At 42.0% G+C, this 13373-nt stretch overlaps 1 protein-coding gene and 1 long non-coding RNA gene across 2 annotated transcripts in view; one reads left to right on the top strand and one right to left on the bottom strand.

Annotated features, from left to right (window-relative positions):
• The first annotated feature begins 896 nt into the window (after window positions 1–896).
• Window positions 897–13225, top strand: LOC146514253 (uncharacterized). The gene is made up of 2 exons (XR_014875015.1): window positions 897–5418; window positions 8774–13225. It is a non-coding gene; the product is annotated as an uncharacterized LOC146514253 (long non-coding RNA).
• LOC146514251 (mediator of RNA polymerase II transcription subunit 13-like) overlaps window positions 5864–13373 on the bottom strand; it is an 88164-nt gene continuing 80654 nt past the window's right edge. The window contains 13 exon segments of the mRNA XM_085165844.1: window positions 5864–7704; window positions 8018–8129; window positions 8342–8504; window positions 8827–8981; window positions 9225–9389; window positions 9701–9859; window positions 11274–11416; window positions 11511–11731; window positions 11826–12014; window positions 12098–12350; window positions 12434–12701; window positions 12819–13017; window positions 13115–13344. Coding sequence (XP_085021970.1) covers window positions 7572–7704; window positions 8018–8129; window positions 8342–8504; window positions 8827–8981; window positions 9225–9389; window positions 9701–9859; window positions 11274–11416; window positions 11511–11731; window positions 11826–12014; window positions 12098–12350; window positions 12434–12701; window positions 12819–13017; window positions 13115–13344 — 2390 coding nt within the window. The 3' untranslated portion in view covers window positions 5864–7571.

Genomic DNA, 13373 nt, shown 5'->3' with positions numbered 1-13373 from the left:
TAAATGCTTCCTGATGACGGGAGGTCTCATAGAGGACATATTTTGTGCCACACAGGACATGTTTTGTGCAAATGCATGAGTTGTGATCTCTTGACTAACAACTCTCCCTTGTGGGCACAGAGGACATTGCATTAGCAATGAAAGAGGTTTGAACACCTTTACCTTTCATCACTGCTTCAAATCTTGCTGGTTGTGCCTTCTAGACAAGTCCCATCACATCGTCCGACTGCTCCACATATTAAACACGCACACAATCTCAAACTGATGTCTCGGTTGCAGATGTGGCATTTTGCGAGCAGTCCAATCCACATGCTCTAACAAATACAGATAAAATAGCTCTGAATGTATTAAAACACAATAAAACATATTGCTTGTGTGGGCCACTTACAAATACAAAAACTAATAATGCACGTCTTAGCTTTGGTTGAATAAAGACCGGTGCCTTTACCATCCAATTAAAGGTTTCATCATTGTACTGTATTTAATTAAATAATGATTAAAAAGCACGATACTCTACAACCAGCAGCAATGCAGGCTGTCGCTAAAGAAAACACTGCAGTTGCTAGGCAAAACAGGAGTGTATAATTACCAGCATGAGTGGCAGTTTTCCATCAGCGTACCTAACATTGAAATTCACTGTGATTCAGTCCCAGGTGTGCCGTTGTTGCGTGTTTACAGCAGCTTCAAACATGTCTCAGCCAATAGCAGCTGCTGAGTGGAACCTCCTCTTAATAATTAGGTCAATAATTAATGAAATAATGAAACAATGAGCTTGGAGAGGCGTGTTTTACATCTCAGAGGCGTTGATAGGGCCTCATCGCCATGCCAAGTGGAGGTTGAAGTGTCCGATGGCTTATTGGTTTTAGGAATCAGCCAGACGCACTGTGTCCTTTTGTGCAGAAAAAAAAAATCATGAAAGCATTCGAGAAATGTTCTACTATCAGTCAGTAACTGAAAAAAAAATTAGTAACAGCAGTGCTTTCTGTGATGTGATGACTGATGACAAACATCTGTTACAAGATTACAGCTTATCATCAGTGACTGTCAGACTTGTGTGGAAAATGTGACAATGCCAAATGTTTCAGCCAAACACGCAAAAGTCGCACGCCCACGCAAACTCTCGTCGCTGTCACTCTGACATCTGTCAGCCAACAGCTGCGTTAGTTTTGATATTGTAACCAATAAATAACCACCAAAAAAAGGGACAAAAAAGGCCGCGCACCCTTTCCAGTAATTACTGATTATAACCTGTGAATAACCAATGACTCCTCAGCTGCAGGTACATAAGGCCGTCTTTATCTTTTATATTGCATAATCTTGCTTAATGGCTGTTCTCATTTAATTATTGCAACATGGAGTGTCTTTAATTAATATTTTGTTTCCAAATATACAGAATGTCAATTTAAATTTTTGTTTGACCTGTCAACGTTGTTAATTATGAGTTATAATATATATAATAATATTATAATAACAAGGAGTTCATTTTCCTTACTGGCTATCTGTGGTTTCTTTAATCCCACTTGCCATTTTTCTGCACTCACAAATCTTCAGTTTTCTCGTAAGGCTACATGCCCCTCCCTCAGCTTTCTTGGATTGTTTGTGGCACGCAGTTGCAAGTGGATTAATGTCCTTCAAACTTTTATGCCTGACATAAATGACAGATTGTGTCCTCTCTAGTGTTTTGATGTGTGTAAGAGGGGGCGCACACATGGACTGCTTTGAAGTCCGCAGAGCTTTTATCTTCCTCTGTTTAGATTGGCTAAAGTGTTAAGTGGAGTTCTCCTTGGCTTGAAGGATGTAATGCCCCGCAGTGAGAGATTTACAGAAAGGGAAATTGCAAACTCTGTGTGCTCGTTTTGTGGCCTCTTTTTAATAAAAACTATTTATGCAAATGGAAAGTCTGGAGATGGAAAGCAAATTCAGACAAAATCAGATGTTTCCAAAGAGGCTGCCGTACTGAGTTGGCAGATGTTCTGTCACTTCAGCGGGGACCCCATAAACAAAAGCTGTTGATGGCTCTTCGATGAGTGTGAGCTGCGCCAAAAGCTGCATTTCCTTGGAGCCATCTGGAAGATGGCTGACAATATGCTTGGCTGGAGCTGGCCGAGCACGGGAGAAAGAAAAAGTGAGGGCACTAATTAAAATGAATGCTTATGATCTAATAAAGAGCAACAGAGCTTTTCAAAAAAGCCTTCCCCATTATAATGAACTATTGATGGACAGCAGAGGTGTCAGGTCAAAATAAAAAAATTAAAAATCTCCTATGTGTTCTCACCTTCATTGCATTTTTTCTGATGTTAACAGTTTATGAAGCAACGTAACCTCAAAAACTAAAATAACATTCATCAGCTGTATGTACTGTAAGTTGATGATGATCTATAGCTCATCTAGGATCAATGTCAACAGAACAGTAAAGATTTGACTTTAACAAACCCCACTAAGCCCATTTTCAGAGAGTGCTTTATCAGGTTGGTAGCTTTTGCACTTATCCATCAAAAAGCAGTATTTGAGAAAGTCTCACTTTTAATACATCAGCAGATTCAGTCGTTTAATCTCATCATCAATAACCGAGCAAACCTTCACACACGCCAGCAGTATAATGATGAATAGTTCTCGGAAAGTTAACATTCCTGGAACTTTTGGTGAAAAGCATCTATAGAGGTCGTATCAGTGCTCATTATCCTCCCGTTGGATGGTTGCGATCCTGACCTGTACCACCCACAAGTCGTGTAGTGCTCTGAACCCTCCATGACCTAGTGGGCATATTAAAAGCCAGGCAGACATAAGACCTACCACGTTGTCCAACCCCACAGGACTACGCCATGACAGACACCAGACAGACCAATAAGGTATCCAAGGAGTGTGTGCGCATGTGTGTGCGTGTGTGTTTGCATTTCTTTCATCAACCATAGGAAGATCAGTAGTGTAAGTAGCAGCTACAAAGCTGCGTGAAGATACAGCCGCCAGCTGCCTCCACTTTAAAAAGAGCGAGCGTGTCAAAACAGCACATGGCTCTGCCCTGCACTCTCACGGGTCATCTCCAGTGACAGGCTGGCTGTAGCACTGGCCCCTCTGTGTACCTCTGCACTGTTTGTGCTTTTTTTCTTAGGACTGGGAAACAGAATGGTCAATTTTTTGTTAAAACACACATTTGCAGGAACGTTTGAATTGCTCTAAGCGCAATAACAGTGCTCTGCAAAGTAGCTGCAGTAGACATAATGATCAGTCATTCTGGTGAACTTTAAATTGCACCCAATTTTTCGCTCATCACATGAACTACTCACATTAGTAGTATTTTCAGCTAGAACACTGTGAGTCAGCCAGCAGCATTACCTTTGTGAACTCTTTTATTGAGCTTTCATATAATGGAACTGGTTGCAAGCACCTATCTGCTGCTATAACTTACTGCAAATAAAGTCATGTATGTGTCATTCTTAACACATACCTTTATCTGTCGATTTGGGGAACTGCAGATTTGTAATACCCCAAACATGTTTTAATGCCTGTTAGTATTCAGTAAAAAGGGGAATAAATACAAATTAAAAATGTCATTTCTGCATCCTGTTTCATGACGACAAGCCAAAATAGATCTTTATTAAGCAACCTTGTGATGTCATGTGGTGCACTGTTGACATAAAATGTAATTGACTTCTAATTGTGTAGCACTAATGTTATGTCAAACCAGACCCTGGCCTCCTTTGTCCAGTGTGTAGGCCATTTGGCTGCAAAAAGGCACTTGGAAAGCCAGATAACAGGTGAATGGCCATGGCCTAATAGGCCATCTGTGGAAAACACATTGCAGTCAATTAAGAGTCCACTTCCTCCAGTTGTCATGGCCATTACACAGCCCCACCACGACAAGTGACTCTTCAGTGGCTTTTACTTTTCAACTACTCGCTCTTTTCATTCACAATGTCCTCGAGCTGCCCAGTTCCTCAAAGAGAGACTTTTTTTCTAGTTTTGCTGTCCACTATGCTTTTCTAGCTTCTTTTGAAATGCAATTTTTTTTTTTACTTAGCAATATTATGTGACCCTGACGGTCAAATACAACCTCTTTCACAATCGCTTTTTCTCTCTTGTCGGCACATACTCTCCCTTCTAGATCATACATAAAAAGCAGAGCTCTTACCTCCCTTTGAGAGGACAGCCTTTAGAATCATTACATGTATCCAATGAGCTAATTTAAAAATCCTTGTCTGGAAATGTATTTACTGTTTTTCATACGGCCTTCCCAACATTTGACACACACGCACACACATACACGCATGCACCTTTACAGGCGGCCAACTCTCCCACAATCCTGCATTTTTCACTATTTTCAAAATGCAACTTCATAAAAGAAAGCATCAAACCTGTTGGTTTCAACAGCAACTTTCAGCAGTTTACAGACGCATTAGCAAGTCTAATACGACACACCTCGAGTCATGCTACAGTGACGTTTCCCTCGTCAGTTCATTTTTGTTTTTGAGTAACACTGACGCAGGACAGTTGACGTGCAGAAAAGCACTTCTGTAATGTGACAAAATTGTATTGACGTTAATTCCTTTTGCAAAAGGAATTTAATCAGCTCTTGTGTTTGCAGGTGTGAGCTGAATACACACTATAAAACTCGACCGTCTTGTTGAACAGGAAGGGCAGATCGTGCGTGATAGTCAGTCAGCACTGAACCGTGCGTTATTTTCATTTGCTCTAATGAACCAGTCGGTAAACGTTGCTTTCTTCAAAGGTTACTTGTAATCTTATTTCCACATTCAGTTTTATTTCCAAAGAGCCTGGAGAGCTTGTTGTCATTGCGCAGACTTAGATAATCCTTTGGTGTCGTGAAAGACGGATGCTGAAAAACAATGATTCACACCTCTTGTCAGCAGCGCAATAAAAGGCTTATCGCGCTCGTCTCACAGCTTGTTATATGATGCTGTCAAATTATGATTGCTCTTACTGTGCACACACTGTTTACAGCATTTCACGTTTGAGCTGTTGCTCTACACAGACCTACAGCCAGCATTTATGTACCTAAAAGACTTTGAATCAATGTATATCCTAGTCAGAGTCACACTTCCTTTACCAATTAGTTACTGTAAATGGTGAATCCTGAATCCACTGCTTGCCTTTTTTTTCTTTTGATACATTCTGTGCACATGTGCATTTGAATTAAACTAAGCATGATTAAAGTACTCTGTCAAGTAAATGAAGCAGACATAGTCATCAGCCATTCACATTAAATAATTTAGAAGTATATTCAGCAAGTGCAACTGTGAGTCAGCCTGTAACATGACTTTTTGAAACTCTGCCATTGAATTTTGCATTATGAATTCAGGTTGTAGCCGCGCAACAGTTTGGGTGTATCCTGCCTCCCAGATAGGCTCCAGCCTCCCACAACCCCGAATTGGATGAGAAGAAGATGGATGCATGGACAAGGTTGTATATCATAGCAGATTTGGCTCTGCAATTATTGGCACATGTTGGGGCGCTTAATACATCCTTGTGTACCTGAGTACTGTTGCTGACCATGTCCATCCCTTTCTGGTTTCTTTAACAGCTGTGTGATGCCATCATGTTAATATGGGCCAAAATCTCTGAGAAATATTTCCAGCACCTTGTTGAATCTAGTCCACAAAGAATGAAGATAGTTCTGAAGAAAAAAGGGTGTGCCTAGTGAAAAGCCTCGCTAAATATCACCAGTAGAATAAAAAACAGTAGCATAACGTGAAACAATACAACTTTACTTAGATGCAGGACTTGTTTACATTTAACCATAAACTGGATAACCCAAAAACGTGTGAATAGTATGGAATAATGTTTAAAAACATGACAAAAAGTCAATAGTTTGCAGTATTCGGTATTAAAGGACACTGAACACAACTTCATTTGCAAGAGTTTTAATAATTTACTTAAAAAAAGAGTGTAAAAGTAACAGATCTCTCCCACCAAAGTGGATCTGTTTGATATTCAAAGTGATGACAGATGTAACAAATTTTTGCAAACTTGCCTTTGTACATTTGTGTATACTTACTTGGCAATTTAACCTCTTGGCTGTAATTAAATGAGTTTTGCACTGTATACTGTATATCAAAAAAAAAAAAGCTCAAAGGGAAAAAAATACTTTGATATGAATTAAGTGAAAGTAAACCAACCAGCATTAAATGTACAACTTTAAGAAACTCCAAAAAACACATCTGAAAAGTGTATATACAAACATGCTAGGAATCTAACAAAGAGCAGACTGAGGGAAGCTGAAGAGAGACGGGCCTTTCGAATGGTTTTCTTGACATCATTTAGGAGAGCCAATAAAGTAAAGCATCATTCGGAAATGTTTCATAATCTCGCAATACCGTGGTTTTTTATTGCCTATTTCAAGTTTTTGTTAGGAGAATAGGAACACTTTATAAATATACAGTTCATAGCGTATCTCCTGCGTGAATTTAATTTAACTTAAATAAAAAGTTTAAATGTTCAGCATCTGTAGAAAACAAAAAGAAACTAAAATGCATCCTTAATAAATGCTCAGACTGTGCCCATCCCCAGTAACATTAAGTGCCTGCTTGAAAGAGGTAATATATATTTATGTATGTACACACACATATATATATATATATATATGTATATATATATCAAATTCTATGACATGATATAATTTGTATAAATATGGCGTCTTTACAACTGCATTAAAATGACAAATTTTTATTTCAGATCCCAAGACGATTAATGGTCGAATGGGAACAAAAAGGCCTTGTTTAAGTTTCTCATTTTCTCGTTTTAAATATTAAAAATAAGTCTCGATTCTTTGTAAATGTATGCCATACATTATAAACAACACATGTTACTCGACTGTACAAATATTTTCCATCGTGTTCATATCTACAACACTTTGGAAGGTACAAGGGGGAAAAAAGTGCCATTATCAAATAGTCCCCCCTTCTGGAGCGAGTGGGAGTTGCTCCTCTCAGAGTGAAGGTAAAAGTTTCTGTAACCAACCAGCAACCGAGACACAAGGAGCTCAGTTCTATACAAAAAATGTAAAAACACCTTTGATGTGACAAAGACAAGCGCTTGTGATCTCACGTCACTCTGCTGGTTGTAAAACACGCCATGTGGAGTCATGTGACCCTGCACAGAAGTCCCTTTTGACAGTTGAGGGTGTTTAAAAAAACCGTACGGAGCTTCTCTGTAAATGTCGTCCACAGATGCTTCAAAACACAGAAAGCGATGCTGCCCATGTGGGATATAATGGTTTGTTTTTAGTTTTTTTTCTTGGATAGGCATAGTTGGGATGGATCTGTCCGTGTTCCCGGAAATGTTCACAGACCCATTTCTGAAGGTACACCCTGCACTGGCTTTCCACTGCGTCGCAGCTGAGTGACGTTGCTGTTGAAAACATTTCGCTCTTCTTTTATTCGTTACATTCCAGGAATGGGATTGTCTGGCCTGTCCTTTATTTGGCCATCAATCCATGTCTACCTAATAGAACAGAGGAGCTCTGGTGCCCTCTGGTGGTCGGAAAGACGTGTAGGCACAGGAGGAATTAAGCTAACCCTCGGCCTTTCACTGCTGTCCTGGAAGTCTCACAAAAGCTAAAGCATGTTTAGGATGGCATTGTACATCTGGACTAGTATGGCCAGGTGGACGGGCAGGCAGGATTGGCGATCTTGAGTGGCAGGAGTACACGTCAGCCAAGAGAGGGCATTGTACTGCTCCAGCACAAACCTATGAGTGGAAAATATACAGTTTTATTGAGGCGCTAGGTAAAAACTGTTGAAGAGGAAAAAATGTAACTGCTGCTTTTTCTATGAGATCACACCTAATTCTGAACTCATTCTTCACACTGACAAAAATATGCAAACATCTGCATAATTATCAAGGTGATAATTATGAACTTTTCAAGAACTATAAGAAGAAGGCTTCATATTTTCAGGCTTTATGCAGCTTCCGTCATCTGAATTGTTGGTGCTAATATGAAACATATACATTTAGCACACTTGTCGATTTCATTAGCATTTAATGCACATAATGAAGTTACCTGAGCACGTCAGAAGTGGTCTTTGAATCCAAGGGGTGTGGGGCCCTCTTAGTCTTCTCTGACACGTTCTCATCTGACTGTGTTATGGAGATGTGGTGGTGGAGAGAGGCCTGCGGGCAAGAAACACAAAGCAGTTTAAAGTACTGAAGCTTGACTGTAATGAGAATCTGTATGACTTTTGGAAGTTTACCTGAAGATTTTATAAACAGATCTATAAACAAATCAATAAATTTGAGGTTTGTGTCTCTCTGAGTTTCTCCCTCTGTCTCTAATCCTGAAAGCTTTACATTCATTCTCAGCCACACTTGTATTGTTGTGGGTACCTTGAGGAAAGAGGACACTGTTTCTCAGCCTGCGGGCAAGAGGCCCAGAACCAGTGAGGAAGTCCGTTCGCCTGTGCAGTGGAGACATAGTAGCCCAGAGCCAGCGGCTGCTGCTTTAGCTCCTCCGGGGGATTGTCCCTTGACAGCAAGCGCTCTCCCTGGCTCTGCAGACAGAGAGAATGCCAGCAAATAAATATTACCTTCATTGCAATCTGGGGTCGTGGCATGTACAATTTATTCATCTGTCAACAGGCTATATTTCTGAGCATGTGCACTGACAGCTGTGGGCTGTCTTCCTTAAACGGAAATGCGTATGTTAGCATTTTATGACAGCCAACTCTTCATTTTTCAACCGAAATAAAACGGTTATGTGTAAACACAGCTCGTTTACATTTTAAAATATACGACAGTCGCTCTTTTTCTTTTGTTACAGGGTGCCACTTGTTTCAAGCCTCTGCACTTTCTTTCCACTGAACCCTGACTCACCCTGGTGTGCTGGAAATGGGATCCCATTCCCATCCCAGATGGAGACCCAGGCGAGGGCACGGGAGAGGTGTTGGGTGAAGAGTGGAGGTTCAGCATTATGCCAATGCCAATGTCATTCTCCAGTTCATCAGGAAAGGGAAGATCAAACATGTCATCTGAGGAGAAAAAGTAAAGTAAATGCATGCTTTACTCATCAACAACAGCAACTATCTGTGGTCATTAAAAGCCTACTCAAAGCACACAGCAGCACATATCTGAAAACTATTTTCAATGTGACTTTCAAAGCACAAGGACGTCACCTGTTGGTACAAAAAGGCACCATTGTATTTATCCAACTGTTCAAGGTCTACTACTAAATCTTATTACTCTAGCATAACTGCTATCCTGGGAGGCGTTACCATTATTGTCTTCTGTCTGGTAGGAGCTGGACGCCAGCTGGGTAGTTGAAGAAGTTGGGAAGACTAGAATGTGTGTACAGGAAGCATCCTGAGGTGTGTTTAGCTGCGAGGTCTGCAAGTTCAAAGCAGTGCTGCGGCCAAACACAGAGCCCATGGTAACCGCATCTGGATCCGCATAAACAGAAACACACAAAGGTGAGGGGAAAACTTAGATTATGTCTTGTATTTATTAGCTATTAAACTAAAGTGGTCAGCACATCTTTAATTATTTATTATAGATGAATACAAACATTTGTTTATGTACACTTTTTTTATTTGCACACTGGTGCAAAAAAATTTCTGTTATTAATCTGTTACTCTGACTGTTGTGACAACTGAACGCTCAAGTATGCGCTATTATTAGTGCCACGGCCATAAACATGACAGCTAAACTCATAATGTATTATGCTAACTGCTAAAGTGGGTGAGCTACTTACCAGGCATGACCACGAAGGAGCCCTGTGGCTCCAAGGCGACCAGGCAGGCGCTGAGGATTGTTGGAGAGTCAGCAGCTGAAATCCCACATATGCGGCACGCCTCCCTCAGCTGGCGTCCTATTGAGTGGAGGGAGTGCTCCCCAAGGAGTGAACTCCAGTCTAGTAAGAGAGAAAAAGTAGGGAATATAGAGATGTAGCATGAAAAGCCAAGGTTTTAAGAGAGAGCAAGTTATGAAATGTCTTTCCATGTGTCTATGTGTGCGCGTGTGTTTGTGCACCAGTCTATGACTACATCTGTAATCAGTACAGGTGGGTAACACGAAACTCTCCATTCAAAAGGTCAGAAAATTAAATTACGATAAAAGAATAAAAGAAGAGTTCATCAGAGAAGTCTGTGCTGACTGAATGGCCCAGTTGTCTTTGCTTAAAGCCAGAAACTGAGCAAGTCCACTGAGTCCCAGTGTCCTTTCAGTGGATTATATGGAGCTCAAAAAATTAAACACTTTTCATTCAGAGTATAGCATCGCATCAGTTAAACTTCTGGGATACTTATGTGGTTAAGTAGCAGAGGGGGTTGTTGATCAGTTTCAGCTGATTTGCTGTTAATGAAGTTAAGAACAGGCGCACTAGAGGGGCAACAATGGAACAATCCCTAAAACAGGAATGGTTTTACAGGTGGAGGCCTTTTTGTTGCCTCATCTTTTCTGTTTTTTTTTTCCCACTATTTTAGCATTAGGCTAGGGTCAGTGTCACAACTGGTGGCATGAGGTGATACGTGGACCCTACAGACTTTGCATAGGTACGCTAACTTCTCCAGTTGTGTCTCCCAACACAGTCCCAGGAGCATGGAGGAGATTCCGGGAGAAAGGAAGTTACTCTAGAAGATTTGGAAAGGGTTAGAAGGTCCTTTACCCATCAGTAGTACTGGTATCTACTACTTTGTGCAAGGAGGAACAGAGCCAGAGCCAGAGCCCTACAGAATGACCTCCAGCAGACCATTGATATGAACGCCTCTGATCAAACAATCAGAAACAGACTTCCTGAGGATGGCCTGAGGGCCTGACGTTCTCTAGTGGGCCCGTGCTCACTTCCCTGTGGGCATGTTGGCATTTCCCATAGAGTACCAGAATTGGCAGGTACACCACTGGCACCCTGTGCTTTCCAGAGAGAGCAGGTTTACCCTGAGCACGTGTGACAGATGTGAAACATTGGGCTGACTATAACATCATTCAGCATGACCAGAGTTCAGTGATGTCCTGGTCCAGGTCTGGATTGTGGAGGCCTTGAACATCTATTCATTCCTAACACATTGCCCAGTCCATATAATTATAGATATTACAAATAGATATTTTCTCTCATTGAGATCTGATGTGTTTTCTAATTATCAATTTCATTTTTTTCAGCACTGTAATATTGATAGATTCACAGTATGAAGAGTAAAGGTCAGTTATACCCTAAATTAACCCTCAAGACTTTTTACTGATATCTTGCAACAAACACTATTCTACTTCACACTATACTTCCTCTGCTGAAAATTTGTCAGAAAGAACTGAAAATTAGTTGTGTCACTCACCTTTAAGCTCCCCGTGGCCTAGTCGGCCTAATCGACCAATAACAATCCTCCATGGCAGCGATGTCATCTGAATGATGCCAATGCACCACTCCCACAGCTTCTGTAGTCCCATCTTCCTAGCTGACACCTTAGGACGGCGGGCTCTGAAGTGAGAAGAAATCATGAAAAAAGCTAGAAACCGCCATGTCACACCAAACACTATGACAGGACAGGCCTTTCACTGAAACCGTTTCTCACCTGTTCGGCACATCAATGTTGATAATACAAGTCTCTAAGAGCTCTCCTTGCTGGTCAGTGCAGGAAACAAGCAGCCAACGCTGGTCATGTGACAGGCAGTATCCTACAAAGAGCACGTTGTATTTGGGCAGCTCTGCCCATATTTCTCCTGGTTCTGGCTGCTTGGGACGGCTTGGACCGAGCACAAATGGTGGAGTGTACAGCTGCAGTGGGCTGGGGTGCTACATTAAACAATTAGGATTTTATTAAAAAGGGAAGTTATGATATATACTACAGTTACTGAAACCAATCGTATCATTGAACTGTCGTGCTTACCTCTGGACTCTTAAGTACCGAACTGACAGAGGAAACTGGGCCAAAACCAGTCAGGGACTTGATATGTGTTTGCTGGGGTAGTAGACGCCTGCACTGAGAGTAACAAGAGAAGGCCAGGGAGCGCAGGTGTTGCAGGTACAAATGGCTCTCTCCGCTAGCTGGCTGGAGGAGATACTGGCACGGCACCACCTAAAATATAAATGATGCAAAGAAATGTTGAGAATGGCGATCAAAAGTAAATTCTGCTTCCTGCCTCGCAATTATTTTCTTACCTGTAGCACCAGTGCGGGTCTTGTTGTTTCAGGCAGTGTCTGCAGCATCTCTGTGTAGCAGCGGAGAAGCCCCAGCAGCCAAATGCTACTTGACTCTACTTCGTCACCTTCTTCCTCCTCCCCTCCATCGTTTCTCGCTCCGTTTGAGCTCAGGAAAGCGTCCACTATGTAAATAACGATAGCTGGTGGGTTGGCATGGCTGTCCACTGAGTCAGCCACAGTGGGGATGCCTATTCTAGACTGCTCGGAAGAGCTGAAAAAAGAGCAGAGGAAACAAGCTTCAGTGTAAATAAGCTGGAACAACAGCTGAGATGTTAAAATCATTCTTAATCTTACAGTTCAGGGTTTTCTGCTGGTGTGTTGGCTGGTGGGGTGGAACTTGGAGGTCCTTTGGAGTCACTGGCTCCTCCTTGGATCTCTTCTGTCTGGCCTGCGGTTGCTCCAGTTGGGGCTGAAGCATTTACTGAACTGGCACCACCTGTAGTTTGTTCTCCTTCTTGAGTGGAAGAAGAAGGCTGAGCTGAGGATGTGTTGTTCACAGGCGGCTGGGCTTTGGGAGGTAACAGAAGACTGCTGTCCAATGGCAGGGCAGAGAGCTGGGGGCCTGAAAGCAATAAAAAGAACACATGCTCATCTTTATTCACCTAAGATAAAGAAATATACAGATTCAAAAACAGAGCTAATGCAATCCAGTTAGTTTACTCTGTTCAGTGATTCTCACCAAGCTGCTGCTTGCAAGCATAAGCATAAAGTTTGAGTTTGTTGAGGTTGTCAGTGTGCTGCTGTCCAACCCAGGGTCCAGTCAACCACTGATCCACATCCAGCTCCTCCAGCTTTTCTTTCTCCACATCTTCTCCCACACGCACGATGCCATCTCTGGACACCTTGGCCAGTGGACGGTGCTTCCCAAGACGGCATGTCTGGAATAGGAGTTGGGAAAAGGACATGAAAGTCTCAAAGTATGTACAAATGAGTTGAAATCGGACCGTGGCTCTTACCGGGAGTTCAATCTCCTACCTCATAAACTGCACTCAGCTCCAGAAAGAAGGATCGGGCAGCAGACAAAAGCGAGGGGCTGTTGGGACAAACCACCATATAAGCAACATCTCGTTGCCCACCGTAAGGTTCCAGCAGCAACTTCTCCCAGAAAGGCAACGCCAGCGGGGACAGTGCCAAGAAGTCCCGCTCCCGGTCATAACCCAGCAGCACTGTAGGAATGGGCAGGGGCTCCGGAGACTCCTCTGAACCTAGGAAAGGAAAACATTGTGACATCTTT

This window comes from Neolamprologus multifasciatus, chromosome 7, assembly GCF_963576455.1.
Source record: "Neolamprologus multifasciatus chromosome 7, fNeoMul1.2, whole genome shotgun sequence".
NCBI classification, from domain to species: domain Eukaryota; kingdom Metazoa; phylum Chordata; class Actinopteri; order Cichliformes; family Cichlidae; genus Neolamprologus; species Neolamprologus multifasciatus.
Note: the sequence above shows the minus strand (reverse complement) of the source record. Positions and strands in the feature narration are given on the sequence as shown.